The 16,789-nt window shown below is 39.1% G+C and overlaps 1 protein-coding gene across 4 annotated transcripts; it reads left to right on the forward strand.

Annotated features, from left to right (window-relative positions):
• Positions 1-1,367: 1,367 nt before the first annotated feature.
• Positions 1,368-15,489, forward strand: LOC145419283 (uncharacterized). 4 transcript variants are annotated; one of them, XM_080301066.1, is made up of 12 exons: positions 1,368-1,501; positions 2,533-2,695; positions 2,783-2,975; positions 6,187-6,231; positions 6,936-6,980; positions 9,181-9,225; positions 9,928-9,972; positions 10,888-10,941; positions 11,120-13,109; positions 13,226-13,291; positions 13,740-14,054; positions 14,550-15,489. In XM_080301066.1, the coding sequence occupies exons 1-12, from the start codon at positions 1,393-1,395 to the stop codon at positions 14,762-14,764; spliced, it is 3,285 nt and encodes a 1,094-aa protein (XP_080157192.1). In that variant the 5' UTR covers positions 1,368-1,392; the 3' UTR covers positions 14,765-15,489. The 4 variants fall into 4 exon arrangements, with proteins under 4 accessions (XP_080157192.1, XP_080157193.1, XP_080157194.1 ...); XM_080301067.1 differs by having other exon boundaries at positions 13,740-14,048; XM_080301068.1 differs by lacking the exon at positions 6,936-6,980.
• Positions 15,490-16,789: the final 1,300 nt, after the last annotated feature.

Raw genomic sequence — 16,789 nt, forward strand, 5'->3', positions numbered from 1 at the left:
CAAAACTAGACTCATTGCATATAGGACAAGGACTTTCCCAATAAAACAGACATCACAAGGGTAATCTAATAAACAAATGAACTTAGCAAACCTAAAGAACTTATAAACAAACATCGACATCCAAACAAACTAAAACTTAAAACGCTGGGTCAACAGACCCAGGAAAGTGACAGTAAAATCATTTATTATATACATTATACTTATTTTCTTAAATTGCTTATCTATTATCTGTATTTTAACTTGGGGGTCTAGGGGTGCTGCATGTTTATGATAACACACTGACAATATCAGGACAATTTTGGCCTTACTCTCAGTGAACAGCATGCCCATGCTAACTTAAACTAGACCAGCAAGCTAACCACATGTGTATTAAGTGTTACTTAAGAATAGGAACCAAACAAATTAACGGAACGAAATTAACTGTAACAGCAGTTTGCAAAACATTGTGACAGTTCTCAAGTGTTCCTACCTCAAATCCAGCACGTGTTGCTGTGTTTTTGTTGTTAAATGGACGAGGAGAGACCGTGGCTGGTGAGAGGATGCAGCATTTCGTCAGTGGAGCATAGAACGACGTCTCTGATTGGTCAACAAGTGAGTAAAGATGCATCTGATTGTTCGAAAGCCTCAACCAAAGAGCTGCTGGTCACGGCAAGATACAAACTCGCCGGAGCTCTGCGTGAACGGCACATCCGGGACCTTCAGCACTCAGGAGAGATTTATCTTGACGTATGTATTTACCTTTGATATCCATGATTTCACGCACGCTTCGAGGTAAAGTTGTATGTTTAACAAGCTAATTAATGTTAGCTAAATGGAATGGAAACAACACACAATCGATTTGAATAAAGTTAAAATGGTGCATGATGATAAATGGTAATAAATATACTTTAGCTTTATCTTCAGCAACAGATATTAGAAGTTAAATTTAGTTGTTTTTAAATTTCCACTGGAGTTAAAGGGCCTGCGGCCCTCTCTGCATCTGCAACTGCAGAGACAGTCAGTCTAAGCTCTTTTTAAGTGTAGGCTACTGCAACACGCATTTTATTTCAAGATATGTTTTCTGGGATTTAAATGATAATATTAATGTTTTCCTGTTTAGCACAAATCAATGACATTAGTGTTTCAGTAATGGTAGTAAAGTGCACAGTTTACAGTATTTGTCCGTGTATTGGCATGTTAAAATTATTCGTGAAGGTAATTTAATGTCACATTACATTTGCAAAGTGTTTGCACTGGTATATTAGTCTGATTAGCAAATGCATTGTGATTTAAGGCAGAAAAATACTATTTAAAATACCATGTAAAGAAAGTACTGGTTGGTTTTGTCTTGCTGACTTTTCGTCATTTTCTCATGAAGATGTGTACAGGTTGAGCAGATTGAGAGTGAAGAACATGTCAAAAAGAAGACTCAGACTTCGTCCTGAAGCAGAGGCTGCTCACTTTATTTTATCTGGAAGTGACAAGACTTGTTTAAAGGCCCAATGGATCAATGACTATAAAGGTATGTTATATGTTGTTCCTTATGGCTACTGCATGAATATTACCAGAGCTGCAACTAATGTTTATTATAATATTTAATAATATTGTCATGGCCCTGCGACCATGACTTGGTGACTTTGTGTTTATGTTCTTTATTGTTATTACTTTCATTATTATTCATGGCTGTTTTGGGATGGTTTGTGTTTGGGATTTTAGACACTGGGTTCTGGGTTTGTGCTCCCTCTGTTGGTCCCTGGTGTTAGTGTTCCCCTGTCTCATCAGGTTAATCAGGTCCAGCTGTGTCTCCCACCTGTGTGTGACTTCCCAGTGTCTCTCTGTGTATTTATAGTGTGTGTTTGCCTCTGTTCCTCGTCGCGTCGTCTGTGTTCATACCTGGTGTAATCCTCTGCGTGCTCTCCCTGCTGTTCTCCCTTCATGTTCAGGTTTCCCACTCCTCTGTGTAGTTTATCCCAGTTTAGTTTCGTCCTTAGTTCTGTTTGCCATCTCCACTTTGTGTTTGATATTATCAATAAATCACCCTCACACCTGAATAAGTGCTGCGTTTTGGGTCCTCCTTCCACTCTCCACACGGCCGCTGCCCCGGACCGTGACAAATATATAACAATTGCTTCAGTTTCCCTGAGGGAACCTCCCAAAGCTAGCTAGCTATCTATCTATCATCTAGATTAAAAAATGTTTTATATTTTCATGTATTTGAAATTTGTTGCCAACTATTTTAATAATTGTTTTTTTTATTATTAGCATTTATTTATTGTATCAACTCATTTGTTGCAGCCCTGAACGTAAGCATCTAGATCAGGGGTGCCCAATCCCGGTCCTCGAGAGCTGTGTGGAACAAGGATGCATCTAAAAGCTGCAGGACAGTAGCTCTCGAGGACCGGGATTGGGCACCCCTGATCTAGATGTTCCCCTCACAATTAAAACATTTTGTGATTGTTTGTTCTGCATATGTTTTGTCAGTGGCTGATCAGCTGCAGTAAACCTGATTTGGATTGTATTACTTAACGCTACTTATTGAACATCTTGTATTAGGACGTGGTGTATTTGCCTCTGAACCAATTGAAAAGGGATCCTTTGTGGTCGAGTACCGTGGGGAGCTTATCTCAGAACATGAACGGGACAAGCGGCAGAAAAAGTACACAGAAAAGCAAACTGCTTTCCTATTTGATTTTAAATGGAAAAATAGCACATGGTGGTAAGTAAAGGCATATACAATATCAGTTGTTCTTTACAACATTATGTTTTTAGTGAACAAAACATATGTTCTTTTCTTCACTTTTAGCATTGATGCCTCCCGTGAAGACGACTCACTTGGCCGGCTGGTTAATGATGACCACAAGTACCCAAACTGCAAGATGAAACAGCTGGCAGTCCAGGATAAACCTCATCTCTGCTTGTTTGCTATTGAAAATATCCAAGCGGAGAGTGAAATCACCTATGACTATGGAGAATCTATGTGGCCATGGCGAGCTCTGGTAAGTAAATCCTCTTCATAGATTGTGCAGTACAGGGAATGTTAAATATTAGTAGATGAAAAGATAGATATTATTCTAGTTATGAAGACCAGAGTAGATCAGTGCAGGGTTTTATTGACAAAATTTGATATTTTTGTCCTTTTACACATGTTTTTGTCCATTTAACCTGAAGCTGATCAGTTTACATGATTGGATTTCTGGGGAAATAGATGGCTTTACATCAGTGTTGGGTTTAGAGCTTTTATTGCCAACAGCAGGACAAGTTAGAAGTCAGGAACATGAACTCTACATGTGTTCAGTCGTCATGTCCTCATATTGTTTCAAGCTGTGAAGAACATGAGTGTGTTTCAGAATATATATATCTTTGCAGCAGTTACGATAATAATGTGCTGTTTGCACGATGAGCACTGCTGCTCTTTCTCAGCAAGAGCCTCCCCGAAATTGACCGTGCGCTTTGTGTTGTCCGTGCGCGCGTCTGTGCATTTCGTGGCGTCTGTGCAGAAATGACTCGCAAGACAAGGCTGCAAACTATTCTCACAGACTTCAAATGTGCACTTGAATCCAAGAAGATAGAAAAGGATCTCTCTCTGTCTCTCCCCCAGCTCTGCTGACTTGCCACTGAGAGAGTAACAACTGCCCCTCCCCCCTCTGCTCTGCAAACAGGTGGCTGTTTTTGCACCCCTCCCCCCTCTGCTCTGCAAACACGTGGCTGCTTTTGCACCCCTCCACTCACTTGCTCAGAGCCAGTGTGTGCAAAGTGGAGCAACATAACACTGACAGAGGTTCAGAGAAGGGAAAAAAAACAAAAAACGGAGCAGGCTGCCGTTGTTCACTTCAAGAAGGCGGCTCTATAGGCTGTTTTGTTTGCGACCGACACACAGTATAAATATATTCTCAATCACATTCACACCACTCTGTTATATCAGTTCCACTACATCAAGACTATTTTATGGTGGTGAGCTGTTTTATTGTCATGTATTTTGCATAGTAAGATAACCATGTCCTGCATTCAAAACCACTGAAAATGTCTATGGTGGTGCTGTACCTAATATTGTGCTCATTTGATCCAAAACCTATTTTTCCTTTATTTTGAAGGCTGAGGCTTAGATCCATTAGGTATTCACGAGAAAGGCATCATCACATGTCAGGATTACAGTATATCGAAAATATGTGATTATAATGGGAGTCAATGGGACCCAAAATGGTACGAGGAACACAGGAGGTAACACTTATGTGAATCTCCTTTGCTATATACCACACCATAGAGGGGATCATTGAATTTTAAAAATAATCCTAAAATGCACCTCATGGCCAAGTTTCATGCAACTAGTCTTTAAAATGATTGATATATTGAGAATCAAAAATCCAAAGGGTCCCTATTTTGACTTAAACCCTGCGAGGGTTTTAAAGCATCAATTTGGTCTTTATTCCAATTAAATTTAATATTTTTGTCCTTTTACACATGTTTTTGTCCATTTAACCTGAAGCTGATCAGTTTACATGATTGGATTTCTGGGGAAATAGATGGCTTTACATCAGTGTTGGGTTTAGAGCTTTTATTGCCAACAGCAGGACAAGTTAGAAGTCAGGAACATGAACTCTACATGTGTTCAGTCGTCATGTCCTCATATTGTTTCAAGCTGTGAAGAACATGAGTGTGTTTCAGAATATATATATCTTTGCAGCAGTTACGATAATAATGTGCTGTTTGCACGATGAGCACTGCTGCTCTTTCTCAGCAAGAGCCTCCCCGAAATTGACCGTGCGCTTTGTGTTGTCCGTGCGCGCGTCTGTGCATTTCGTGGCGTCTGTGCAGAAATGACTCGCAAGACAAGGCTGCAAACTATTCTCACAGACTTCAAATGTGCACTTGAATCCAAGAAGATAGAAAAGGATCTCTCTCTGTCTCTCCCCCAGCTCTGCTGACTTGCCACTGAGAGAGTAACAACTGCCCCTCCCCCCTCTGCTCTGCAAACAGGTGGCTGTTTTTGCACCCCTCCCCCCTCTGCTCTGCAAACACGTGGCTGCTTTTGCACCCCTCCACTCACTTGCTCAGAGCCAGTGTGTGCAAAGTGGAGCAACATAACACTGACAGAGGTTCAGAGAAGGGAAAAAAAACAAAAAACGGAGCAGGCTGCCGTTGTTCACTTCAAGAAGGCGGCTCTATAGGCTGTTTTGTTTGCGACCGACACACAGTATAAATATATTCTCAATCACATTCACACCACTCTGTTATATCAGTTCCACTACATCAAGACTATTTTATGGTGGTGAGCTGTTTTATTGTCATGTATTTTGCATAGTAAGTTAACCATGTCCTGCATTCAAAACCACTGAAAATGTCTATGGTGGTGCTGTACCTAATATTTTGCTCATTTGATCCAAAACCTATTTTTCCTTTATTTTGAAGGCTGAGGCTTAGATCCATTAGGTATTCACGAGAAAGGCATCATCACATGTCAGGATTACAGTATATCGAAAATATGTGATTATAATGGGAGTCAATGGGACCCAAAATGGTACGAGGAACACAGGAGGTAACACTTATGTGAATCTCCTTTGCTATATACCACACCATAGAGGGGATCATTGAATTTTAAAAATAATCCTAAAATGCACCTCATGGCCAAGTTTCATGCAACTAGTCTTTAAAATGATTGATATATTGAGAATCAAAAATCCAAAGGGTCCCTATTTTGACTTAAACCCTGCGAGGGTTTTAAAGCATCAATTTGGTCTTTATTCCAATTAAATTTAATATTTTTGTCCTTTTACACATGTTTTTGTCCATTTAACCTGAAGCTGATCAGTTTACATGATTGGATTTCTGGGGAAATAGATGGCTTTACATCAGTGTTGGGTTTAGAGCTTTTATTGACAACAGCAGGACAAGTTAGAAGTCAGGAACATGAACTCTACATGTGTTCAGTCGTCATGTCCTCATATTGTTTCAAGCTGTGAAGAACATGAGTGTGTTTCAGAATACGTCCTCATATGGTTGGACCAACAACTCTAGTGTGTGTGTTACACTGTCCTCATATTGTTGGGTAGCAGAACTGTACTGTGTTAAGTTTCTATAGAATCTGGCATAAGGAAGTCAGATCCTTCTGTAATAATGTTCACTGAAACAAGTATGATCTGTAGTTAATGAGCTAGTCAGCATTTGTAGTACAGAATGTTTCTGACATTATATTGTTGTCTTTTGTTGCAGACACCAAGTGTTGAGACCCTGTCCCAACCTCCTACAGACCAAGAAGTGAGTGACAAATCCACTTCATTCCTCCAACAGGTTACGCATAAATTTTTGTATTTGGAATCAAGTATATGAGTCAGTTGGGCCTAGTGCATAAATGAAATGCACTTTGATTGTATTAAAACAATCAGTTTGAGTGAAAGTTTCCCAAAATCAACATTAGCATTAGGAGAAGGAAATTGGCTATACCAGTTGTTAGTCCAAACTTTCCCTTTAAAGCATCAATTTGGTCTTTATTCCAATTAAATTTAATATTTTTGTCCTTTTACGCATGTTTTTGTCCATTTAACCTGAAGCTGATCAGTTTACATGATTGGATTTCTGGGGAAATAGATGGCTTTACATCAGTGTTGGGTTTAGAGCTTTTATTGACAACAGCAGGACAAGTTAGAAGTCAGGAACATGAACTCTACATGTGTTCAGTCGTCATGTCCTCATATTGTTTCAAGCTGTGAAGAACATGAGTGTGTTTCAGAATACGTCCTCATATGGTTGGACCAACAACTCTAGTGTGTGTGTGTTACACTGTCCTCATATTGTTGGGTAGCAGAACTGTACTGTGTTAAGTTTCTATAGAATCTGGCATAAGGAAGTCAGATCCTTCTGTAATAATGTTCACTGAAACAAGTATGATCTGTAGTTAATGAGCTAGTCAGCATTTGTAGTACAGAATGTTTCTGACATTATATTGTTGTCTTTTGTTGCAGACACCAAGTGTTGAGACCCTGTCCCAACCTCCTACAGACCAAGAAGTGAGTGACAAATCCACTTCATTCCTCCAACAGGTTACGCATAAATTTTTGTATTTGGAATCAAGTATATGAGTCAGTTGGGCCTAGTGCATAAATGAAATGCACTTTGATTGTATTAAAACAATCAGTTTGAGTGAAAGTTTCCCAAAATCAACATTAGCATTAGGAGAAGGAAATTGGCTATACCAGTTGTTAGTCCAAACTTTCCCTTTAAAGCATCAATTTGGTCTTTATTCCAATTAAATTTAATATTTTTGTCCTTTTACACATGTTTTTGTCCATTTAACCTGAAGCTGATCAGTTTACATGATTGGATTTCTGGGGAAATAGATGGCTTTACATCAGTGTTGGGTTTAGAGCTTTTATTGACAACAGCAGGACAAGTTAGAAGTCAGGAACATGAACTCTACATGTGTTCAGTCGTCATGTCCTCATATTGTTTCAAGCTGTGAAGAACATGAGTGTGTTTCAGAATACGTCCTCATATGGTTGGACCAACAACTCTAGTGTGTGTGTTACACTGTCCTCATATTGTTGGGTAGCAGAACTGTACTGTGTTAAGTTTCTATAGAATCTGGCATAAGGAAGTCAGATCCTTCTGTAATAATGTTCACTGAAACAAGTATGATCTGTAGTTAATGAGCTAGTCAGCATTTGTAGTACAGAATGTTTCTGACATTATATTGTTGTCTTTTGTTGCAGACACCAAGTGTTGAGACCCTGTCCCAACCTCCTACAGACCAAGAAGTGAGTGACAAATCCACTTCATTCCTCCAACAGGTTACGCATAAATTTTTGTATTTGGAATCAAGTATATGAGTCAGTTGGGCCTAGTGCATAAATGAAATGCACTTTGATTGTATTAAAACAATCAGTTTGAGTGAAAGTTTCCCAAAATCAACATTAGCATTAGGAGAAGGAAATTGGCTATACCAGTTGTTAGTCCAAACTTTCCCTTTAAAGCATCAATTTGGTCTTTATTCCAATTAAATTTAATATTTTTGTCCTTTTACGCATGTTTTTGTCCATTTAACCTGAAGCTGATCAGTTTACATGATTGGATTTCTGGGGAAATAGATGGCTTTACATCAGTGTTGGGTTTAGAGCTTTTATTGACAACAGCAGGACAAGTTAGAAGTCAGGAACATGAACTCTACATGTGTTCAGTCGTCATGTCCTCATATTGTTTCAAGCTGTGAAGAACATGAGTGTGTTTCAGAATACGTCCTCATATGGTTGGACCAACAACTCTAGTGTGTGTGTGTTACACTGTCCTCATATTGTTGGGTAGCAGAACTGTACTGTGTTAAGTTTCTATAGAATCTGGCATAAGGAAGTCAGATCCTTCTGTAATAATGTTCACTGAAACAAGTATGATCTGTAGTTAATGAGCTAGTCAGCATTTGTAGTACAGAATGTTTCTGACATTATATTGTTGTCTTTTGTTGCAGACACCAAGTGTTGAGACCCTGTCCCAACCTCCTACAGACCAAGAAGTGAGTGACAAATCCACTTCATTCCTCCAACAGGTTACGCATAAATTTTTGTATTTGGAATCAAGTATATGAGTCAGTTGGGCCTAGTGCATAAATGAAATGCACTTTGATTGTATTAAAACAATCAGTTTGAGTGAAAGTTTCCCAAAATCAACATTAGCATTAGGAGAAGGAAATTGGCTATACCAGTTGTTAGTCCAAACTTTCCCTTTAAAGCATCAATTTGGTCTTTATTCCAATTAAATTTAATATTTTTGTCCTTTTACACATGTTTTTGTCCATTTAACCTGAAGCTGATCAGTTTACATGATTGGATTTCTGGGGAAATAGATGGCTTTACATCAGTGTTGGGTTTAGAGCTTTTATTGACAACAGCAGGACAAGTTGGAAGTCAGGAACATGAACTCTACATGTGTTCAGTCGTCATGTCCTCATATTGTTTCAAGCTGTGAAGAACATGAGTGTGTTTCAGAATACGTCCTCATATGGTTGGACCAACAACTCTAGTGTGTGTGTGTTACACTGTCCTCATATTGTTGGGTAGCAGAACTGTACTGTGTTAAGTTTCTATAGAATCTGGCATAAGGAAGTCAGATCCTTCTGTAATAATGTTCACTGAAACAAGTATGATCTGTAGTTAATGAGCTAGTCAGCATTTGTAGTACAGAATGTTTCTGACATTATATTGTTGTCTTTTGTTGCAGACACCAAGTGTTGAGACCCTGTCCCAACCTCCTACAGACCAAGAAGTGAGTGACAAATCCACTTCATTCCTCCAACAGGTTACGCATAAATTTTTGTATTTGGAATCAAGTATATGAGTCAGTTGGGCCTAGTGCATAAATGAAATGCACTTTGATTGTATTAAAACAATCAGTTTGAGTGAAAGTTTCCCAAAATCAACATTAGCATTAGGAGAAGGAAATTGGCTATACCAGTTGTTAGTCCAAACTTTCCCTTTAAAGCATCAATTTGGTCTTTATTCCAATTAAATTTAATATTTTTGTCCTTTTACACATGTTTTTGTCCATTTAACCTGAAGCTGATCAGTTTACATGATTGGATTTCTGGGGAAATAGATGGCTTTACATCAGTGTTGGGTTTAGAGCTTTTATTGACAACAGCAGGACAAGTTAGAAGTCAGGAACATGAACTCTACATGTGTTCAGTCGTCATGTCCTCATATTGTTTCAAGCTGTGAAGAACATGAGTGTGTTTCAGAATACGTCCTCATATGGTTGGACCAACAACTCTAGTGTGTGTGTTACACTGTCCTCATATTGTTGGGTAGCAGAACTGTACTGTGTTAAGTTTCTATAGAATCTGGCATAAGGAAGTCAGATCCTTCTGTAATAATGTTCACTGAAACAAGTATGATCTGTAGTTAATGAGCTAGTCAGCATTTGTAGTACAGAATGTTTCTGACATTATATTGTTGTCTTTTGTTGCAGACACCAAGTGTTGAGACCCTGTCCCAACCTCCTACAGACCAAGAAGTGAGTGACAAATCCACTTCATTCCTCCAACAGGTTACGCATAAATTTTTGTATTTGGAATCAAGTATATGAGTCAGTTGGGCCTAGTGCATAAATGAAATGCACTTTGATTGTATTAAAACAATCAGTTTGAGTGAAAGTTTCCCAAAATCAACATTAGCATTAGGAGAAGGAAATTGGCTATACCAGTTGTTAGTCCAAACTTTCCCTTTAAAGCATCAATTTGGTCTTTATTCCAATTAAATTTAATATTTTTGTCCTTTTACACATGTTTTTGTCCATTTAACCTGAAGCTGATCAGTTTACATGATTGGATTTCTGGGGAAATAGATGGCTTTACATCAGTGTTGGGTTTAGAGCTTTTATTGACAACAGCAGGACAAGTTGGAAGTCAGGAACATGAACTCTACATGTGTTCAGTCGTCATGTCCTCATATTGTTTCAAGCTGTGAAGAACATGAGTGTGTTTCAGAATACGTCCTCATATGGTTGGACCAACAACTCTAGTGTGTGTGTGTTACACTGTCCTCATATTGTTGGGTAGCAGAACTGTACTGTGTTAAGTTTCTATAGAATCTGGCATAAGGAACTCAGATCCTCCTGTCAATAATGTTCACTAATGTATCTGTGACATATATGTGAACTCAATGCAGCCTTTCATCTCAGCAAATATAATTAATGATTGACAGGGTTCACAAATTAATTTTCACCCAAGATTTTATGTCAAAATGACATGACACAAAGTGTGTGATATGTATGTTAAATCATTCTCACTATTAAGTTACAATGCATTGTTTTTCATTTCTTAACCTACTAGCAATGTTTTTTACAGTATACTGAATTGCATAATAATTTTGAGTTAGTTTTCAAATGAATTATAATTACAAACATTGAATTTGTTACGTTTCATGTAAGGCCAGACAAAAATCTCGAGTTCTCACCTTTCACCAGACAGCTACCTCAGAGCAGGTAAGCCAGCTGCCTTTTTCTTCTTCATTCAAATTGTTTATGCTATGTAATTATGCATATTTACTACATGAATGCATTTTCATCAAGTCATGGATTGCAGAATGTTCTGCTACTGGAGGGGGAATGACATTCTAGCTATTAATAAATACAAAGATGCTTTTTCTCCATTTTCGTTCAGATCTCTACTGATGAATTCTCAGATTGTACGGATTATGAAGATAAAGACTATTTCCCAGATTCATGTGGCAGTTCCTCTGACACAAGTCTCCATAGTGTGGACATGAAAATCACAGAATCTGTGGTTCCCCAAAATACGTTAAATGACATGGCATTGGAGACGGCTTCAGGACACAGTGGGAAGATCACCAGTTCAGAGAAACCTACAACATTTAATTTGTCACTGAGAAGTAGCAGTCACAGTACTTCGGTAACAAGCCGCAGTTTTGATTCATCAGGGGTCACATCACCTAAAAACAGCTCCATAAAAGTCCTACCTTTGCCAAACACGGAAAGACAAAGCAAGTACAACAAGAAGCAATACTGTCTATATTGTAAAAAGGCCATTGCTAAATTGGCAAGACACCTTGAATCTGCCCACGGTAATGTGCCGGAAGTTGCAAGCGCCTTCAGTTATGATAAAAGATCCTGCAAAAGAAGAGATTTGTTGCGCTCTATTAAGAAGAGGGGAAACTTTAACCATAATGCTACTGTGGCAACTTCTGGTGCTGGAGAAATGGTTGCTTGTCGAAGACCCACTACTGCAACAGGATCTGAGGACTACCGTCATTGTAAATTTTGTCAAGGACTATATGCAAGAAATTGCCTTTGGAGGCATGTGAGAAGGTGCCCTCAGAGGTTTAATGAGGAAGCTCCCTCTGGGCAAAGACGGATGCATCTGCAATTACCGAAACCTGATCAAGTTCATGAAGCTGTATGGAAGATTGCTTGTGAAATGAATCAGGATGACATTTCCTTTGTAGTAACGAGTGAAAGAGACATTCTTAGCCTTGGTGAGTCACTGTACAATGGCAGAAAACCAAATGAGAAAAGGAATGATTACATACGCCAAAAAATGAGAGAGATCGCAAGGTTATTGATAACCGCCAGAGCTATGACACCTTTGAAGAGCACAGAAGACCTTGTTATGCCTACTAACTTTCCCCATGTCATACAAGCAGTCAGAGCTGTTGCTGGTTATGAGCAGGAGAGCAACTCATATAAAACCCCATCCTTGGCTTTGAAATTGGGACACAGTTTGGCTAAAGTTGCAAGCATTGTGCAGTGTAAAGCCATCATTGCAAATCGCTATGATGTTGCAGAGTCAGCCAAGCAGTTTGCCACTCTGTATGAAAAAAAGTGGTCAGAGTCCATTTCAGCTGCTGCATTGGGCACACTTCAACAAGCCAAATGGAATAAACCACAGATTTTGCCATTTACACAGGATGTGTCACTGCTGCATACGTTTCTTGCTACCAAGTCCGCAATGTACATGAAGGACCTTGAGGAAAAACCCAACAGCACAACCTTCGGAAATCTTGCTCAAGTGACTTTGACGCAGGTAGTGCTATTTAACAGAAAAAGGCAAGGAGAAGTTTCAAAAATGGAGCTCCAGGTTTTTACATCCCGGAATCGCACAGAGTTGAATCCTGACATTATGATCGGCCTAACTGAGTTTGAAAGGAAACTTGCAAAGCACTTTGACAGAGTTGAGATTCGTGGTAAAAGATCAAGAATGGTACCTGTGCTTCTCACACCTGACATGATCACTGCAATGGAGCTCCTCGCAAAAGCCAGAAGTGAGTGTCAAGTCCACACAGAGAATGTGTACTTGTTTGCACGCCCAGGTGTCCTTTCCCATTACAGAGGCTCTGACTGCTTTCGCAAGTATGCAAATAAATGTGGTGCAAAGTACCCAGAGGCCCTTACCTCAACAAGATTGCGGAAACAAGTTGCCACTTTGTCCACAGTACTAAATCTAAAAGAAAATGAAATGGATCAACTTGCCACCTTTCTCGGACACGACATCCGTGTCCATCGAGAATTCTACCGGCTTCCAGAGAGTACCCTGCAGCTTGCAAAAGTCAGCAAACTGTTGATTGCAATGGAGAAAGGAAAACTGTCTGACCTGCAGGGGAAAGGGCTGGATGACATCGTGATCAATCCTGATGGTGAATTCTTTTTCTTTCTTTTTTTTTGAAACATAGTTATCTTTGAATATAACATTTGTGAATGTTCAGCAGATTCTAATATAAATATTTTGTCTTGATTATTTTTCCCCAACAAGATGAAGCAGTTACAAGTGATGATGATTCCAGTGGAGAAACCATCACTGACCCTCAACAACACAAAGGTATCTTGACTTGCCCAGTGTGTGATAATATCTTTAAGTTATGAGACTGGAGACAGTTAATAGGTTCATGTCATGTTAGATGGGCTTAAGGGACAGCAGTATATAAATTAGACAGAATGGTAGACACCATTCATTAATATGGTACTAAAAGATCTGGATACATTGAAGTCTGGCAAAATGCATAAATAAGCAATACAAAGGCAAATATTAAATATAAGGATTAGGAGGTCCACTTCTGTGAGATTAGGCACACAAGTTGAGAGGTAGTGCATGCAAGTAATGTGTTTCTAGGGAGATGCCTGAGTATTGATGAGTATTATTAGTAGATTATGTTCACATGTAAAATATTCATATCAAATGTAAAATTACACACTGCCCAATGCTGACTTTGCCTACAATGCAAACAAAAAATGCATTAATTCTCATATTTCACTGTTACTTTTCAAAGGCTCAAGGACCAAGAATTCTGGGAACCAAAGCCACACACTTTACTCAGCTTCCCTGGACAATATGGAGGGCGCTTCTGCCTCAACCACCCTGGACAATATGGAGGGCGCTTCTGCCTCAACCACCCTGGACAATATGGAGGGCGCTTCTGCCTCAACCACCCTGGACAATATGGAGGGCGCATCTGCCTCAACCACCCTGGACAACATGGAGGGCGCTTCTGCCTCAACCACCCTGGACAATATGGAGGGCGCTTCTGCCTCAACCACCCTGGACAGCAAAAACATCAGCAACACTGCACCAGGAAAGGGTAAAGGTACCCATATACAAAATGTTTTAAGTGAATATACTTGTTATCAATGGACATGTTTATTCTTTTCAGGCATGACACTATTAAGAGCTTTTATCATAATCCGTTTCATCTTCTTTGATTCCCAGCAGAACACAGCACTTCAAATGGTTCATCCCAAGCATCCTTGAAGGAGCATTAAGCAATATCTTTTCACTGCTAGGTGTGCTGTTTTGCACTGCCTGTAAACCAAACCAAAGTCTATGGCTGGAGATCAACACAGAGAGAGGGATTGTGACTTCATGCTGTACTCCAGATGAAATTACACCTCTAATTATTCACATAGCCATTTTTAATTCCTTCAACCTAAGTATGATGAATTGTGCTTATTGCTCCTTTAAAGTGCTCCAGTAGAAAGCAAGGTTTAAGAACATTTTGTATTCACATTAGAAACTAGAATATTTTCTCTCTTATCTTACATTCGCATTAAGATATATATTTTTTTGTTTCCATTTATGACAGCTGGGAAGGCAAGGTGCAAGTGGACAGATGATGAAGTAAAGGCTGTTGAGCGGCACTTACTTCATTTCATAACAAGCTGCAAAGTACCTGGCAAAAAGGAATGTGACTCCTGCATCCAAGCAGAGCCGGCAGCTCTGAAAGGCAGAGACTGGGTTGCCATAAAGTATTACATCCACAACAGGATCGTAGCATTGAAAAGAAAGATGAATAAATAAAATTACAAAATGCAGGTTCAGGAATGCTGCATCAGTTAAAATTAACTTGATTTTCATTTTTATTTTTTTTTAATTTTTGACTTTGTCTGTTGGGTTAGTAATGACTAAGTTACTCAGTCCTTTCTCCTGGTTTTTGCCATCATAAGTTAATACTCAAGGGAGATAGTTTGTTACTCTCAGTTATTTCAGTATTGCAGGTCACTCACAGTTATTTCAGTATTACAGGTCTCTGCATTGCATTGTTTATACCCATAAATCTGTTTATTATGGGTGCATTTTGTAATTAAAAAATAAGAAAGGCAGAAAATGTTCCATGTTTTTATTCACATAAACATTCACTGCAAAATTAATGCAATACAATATTAAGACTTAAAAAGTAGACTGACCACATTTTTGAGCTATGTCTCTTTTTAAGTCTCTATACAGCTCAGATTTACTGTGTTGTATTAACACATGAATGTCTGATATTTCTGTCAGAAGTTACCCGACTGGTGAGCATTACTATTGTGCATCCATGCCTATTATATTGTAATCTCAAAAGGAGCCAAGCTGAAAATACAGACCCTACCCTTACCTGGTCCTTATAAGTCATGTATACTTGAAAATTATGTGTGTATCCATGGGCTTCACAATTCACCTAAACATGAAATATCAGTGTGTGTGACCTTATGGTACTCATAAGTCACATAAACCTGACAGTGTCCTCATAAGTAGCAGTAAATTCAGGTTTGACCAAAATTTAACCCTAGCCAAAATCTCAACAGATGGGCGTGTTCCTGGAAGCATGGGTCAAATTTTTTGTGATTCCCATGCCTCTAGGACCTTCAGAAAGGCACGTTCCCATTTGTCACATTTTTGTCATAGGTACTGATATATCATGAAAACACGTATGTGTGTGTGTGTGTGTGTGTGTGTGTGTGTGTGTAAGAGAGAGGATGGTGCCCTAAATGTGTGTTCATCTGGGTTAATTCTCAAGGACAGGAACTATTAAAGATTAACAACCAACCACCATGTTTTATTGAGACCAGCCGCATTTGCAGGCATATGGCTCTAAACACAGACCCACTTAAATGTCTGTGATTGTGTGTCCGCTTTTGTGTGCATGTGTGTGTTTTTCTGGAGGCTTTTATTTTGTTCAAACAAAACGACAGTCTTTTCTAGGACGATATGACTGTAAGCTTGGCTGTTTGCTGGAGTGCTGCAGTCAAACCTCGATTACATCAGCCTCACTTAAGCCACACACCTGACAATAGAGTGCTACAGTATTATGGAGTTAACCAGAAACTGCAAATAATGGCTGTTAAATGATCTCTTGGATGTATGGAAGAAGCATTTACAAAGTAAATAAAACACTAAATCTTGGTGCCACTACTCACCAAATCTGACACCACGACTGTCTGGTTAAAAGCATCGAGGGGCAGCCACATTTAAAACGATATGTGGAGACCATAGAAAGCCAGTGCAAGTGTGACGCAAATTAGGTGTCCAGACTTTAAAGTGAGTGATTAAAGTGATTAAGCAATTAGAGCCAAAGATACAGCCGATTAACACGATAAGGTGGCAAATACATTAGACAGTTATCTAGGCAACCAGAGCATGGAGCCATCTTCTAGAGTGAAGCCCAACCGCTGATATTAGCCATTTGCTGACTCAAATTAAAAAAACTAAAGAAGGGATGGGAGAAACACCATTCAACCATGTTCGAGTACTGATTTAGCATAGTTTGTCCACCAGAGGGCACTCTGAAACGTCTCAGATGCCAACGCAGGGCGTAACAATCGGCTGTTCCAAGCAGTGTTGGGCAGAGCGTAAATGAGTGTGCCTGACATGTTATGATAATAAAACAAGCTTATTTTTTAAATTCCATTATCATATTATCTTGGTAATTACTCATAAGTAACTGCACATGACCAAAATATCAGATTTATCTAACAAATTCTATATCGGTCGGGCTCTATTCTTGAAACACTGTAGCAGTTTTTATTGATGACTCCCCAATCTAGCTGTTAACACAAGTGGGTGGCA

Source organism: Astatotilapia calliptera, chromosome 4, assembly GCF_964374335.1.
Source record: "Astatotilapia calliptera chromosome 4, fAstCal68.1, whole genome shotgun sequence".
NCBI lineage: Eukaryota > Metazoa > Chordata > Actinopteri > Cichliformes > Cichlidae > Astatotilapia > Astatotilapia calliptera.

What these genes read in the sequence shown, in the direction of transcription:
- LOC145419283 (XM_080301066.1), top strand. Translation starts at nt 1,393, where the DNA reads ATGTCAAAAAGAAGACTCAGACTTCGTCCTGAAGCAGAGGCTGCTCAC. An exon ending in TGTGGCCATGGCGAGCTCTG is followed by an intron (nt 2,976 to 6,186) that starts GTAAGTAAATCC and finishes CTTTTGTTGCAG; the next exon opens with ACACCAAGTGTTGAGACCCT. An exon ending in AACCTCCTACAGACCAAGAA is followed by an intron (nt 6,981 to 9,180) that starts GTGAGTGACAAA and finishes CTTTTGTTGCAG; the next exon opens with ACACCAAGTGTTGAGACCCT.